The following is a 1,168-nucleotide window of genomic DNA, read 5'->3' on the forward strand; positions in this document are numbered from 1 at the left end:
CCCACCTGCGACGAGCCCGACGGCGCGATGAGGCTCGAGTTGGGGACCAGCTCCCGCAGCTTGCTCGTCTGCGCCGTGTTCGGCCGCAGCTTGAATTTGTTGCCGATGATGGCACCCGTGTGCGAGATGAGCGCCTTGATGACGGCCTTCTTCAGTGCCAGCGCGAGGTCGAGGTTCGACCACGTCTTGTTGCGCCACTCAATCGCCGGCATGCGGAACACAAAGTCGTGCACGTCCTCAAAGTTGCGGCTGTCTTTGCCCTTGTAGCTGAGGCAGAGCACTACCGAGGGCATCTTGATGAACGCAAACGTCATGTAGCTGCTGGCGCGCGTCATCATCTTGGTGAGGTCGTCCGACTGCTTCTCGTCCTTGTCGTCCTTGTCACCACGGAGCAGGCCCGAACCGTGACTTCTTCTCCGTTGCGCCTCCGATGCCGCCCTCTCTAAACGACGTTCCTGTAGACGAGCGCCCGATATTGCCAGGCCGCGGCGCGTTCGATGATCGCAGCGAGTCGTACGATGCTTTCTTGTTGATTGTCTTGCCCGTGCCCATGGAGCGGAACAGTCGAAAAGAGTGGCCCTCGGTACCGTTATGGACTGACAGGGCCTTCTTGGAAGATCCTGCCGTCTTGGCCGGCGCGTCAGACGTCAGTGTTGGGTGTAGGCGCAGCTCGAGCGAGCCGGGCCTCGTGTTGAAGTTGTCCTTGTCCGACGGCGTCAGTCGACTTGTTGTCGAGTTTGACAGGGACTCCTCGTCGCCGCTCTCGTCCTGCATGTAGTTGTGTTTGACCATGAACGGCGAGTCGTTTCTGCCGCCAGGCGTCTTGTCTCCGTCCATGCCGGGGAAAATGTATTCGAATAGCCGCTTGCCGAGCTCTCGTTCGAGCTGAATCTTGAGCGGAAACAGGTTGACCTCAAAATGATCCATGACGGGGATGCCAGCAATCGAATCTAGCATGTTCCAATACACCCGCACCATCTCGTCGTTCTTGACGTCATTCATCGACGTGCGTTCGCCCATCGACGTAGGGCGCGATCATCTCCGGGTAGATGGCGGTCGGGGAGCAGGTTGAGGCCCCGCCACCCTTGCCCCACACGGGATGAAGGTTATGGTGTGAGCCCGGCTGAGGTGGTCCGGCCGGGTCATACTCCAAATTCCTTCAGTTGCA

At 59.3% G+C, this 1,168-nt stretch overlaps 1 protein-coding gene across 1 annotated transcript; it reads right to left on the bottom strand.

Annotated features, from left to right (window-relative positions):
* Positions 1-381: 381 nt before the first annotated feature.
* On the bottom strand, positions 382-1,020 carry VDBG_06934 (conserved hypothetical protein; the record flags this gene model as incomplete). The annotated part of the gene is made up of 1 exon (XM_003003326.1): positions 382-1,020. The coding sequence occupies one exon, from the start codon at positions 1,018-1,020 to the stop codon at positions 382-384; it is 639 nt and encodes a 212-aa protein (XP_003003372.1).
* Between the last annotated feature and the right edge of the window lie 148 nt (positions 1,021-1,168).

This window comes from Verticillium alfalfae, genomic scaffold (assembly GCF_000150825.1).
Source record: "Verticillium alfalfae VaMs.102 supercont1.8 genomic scaffold, whole genome shotgun sequence".
NCBI lineage: Eukaryota > Fungi > Ascomycota > Sordariomycetes > Glomerellales > Plectosphaerellaceae > Verticillium > Verticillium alfalfae.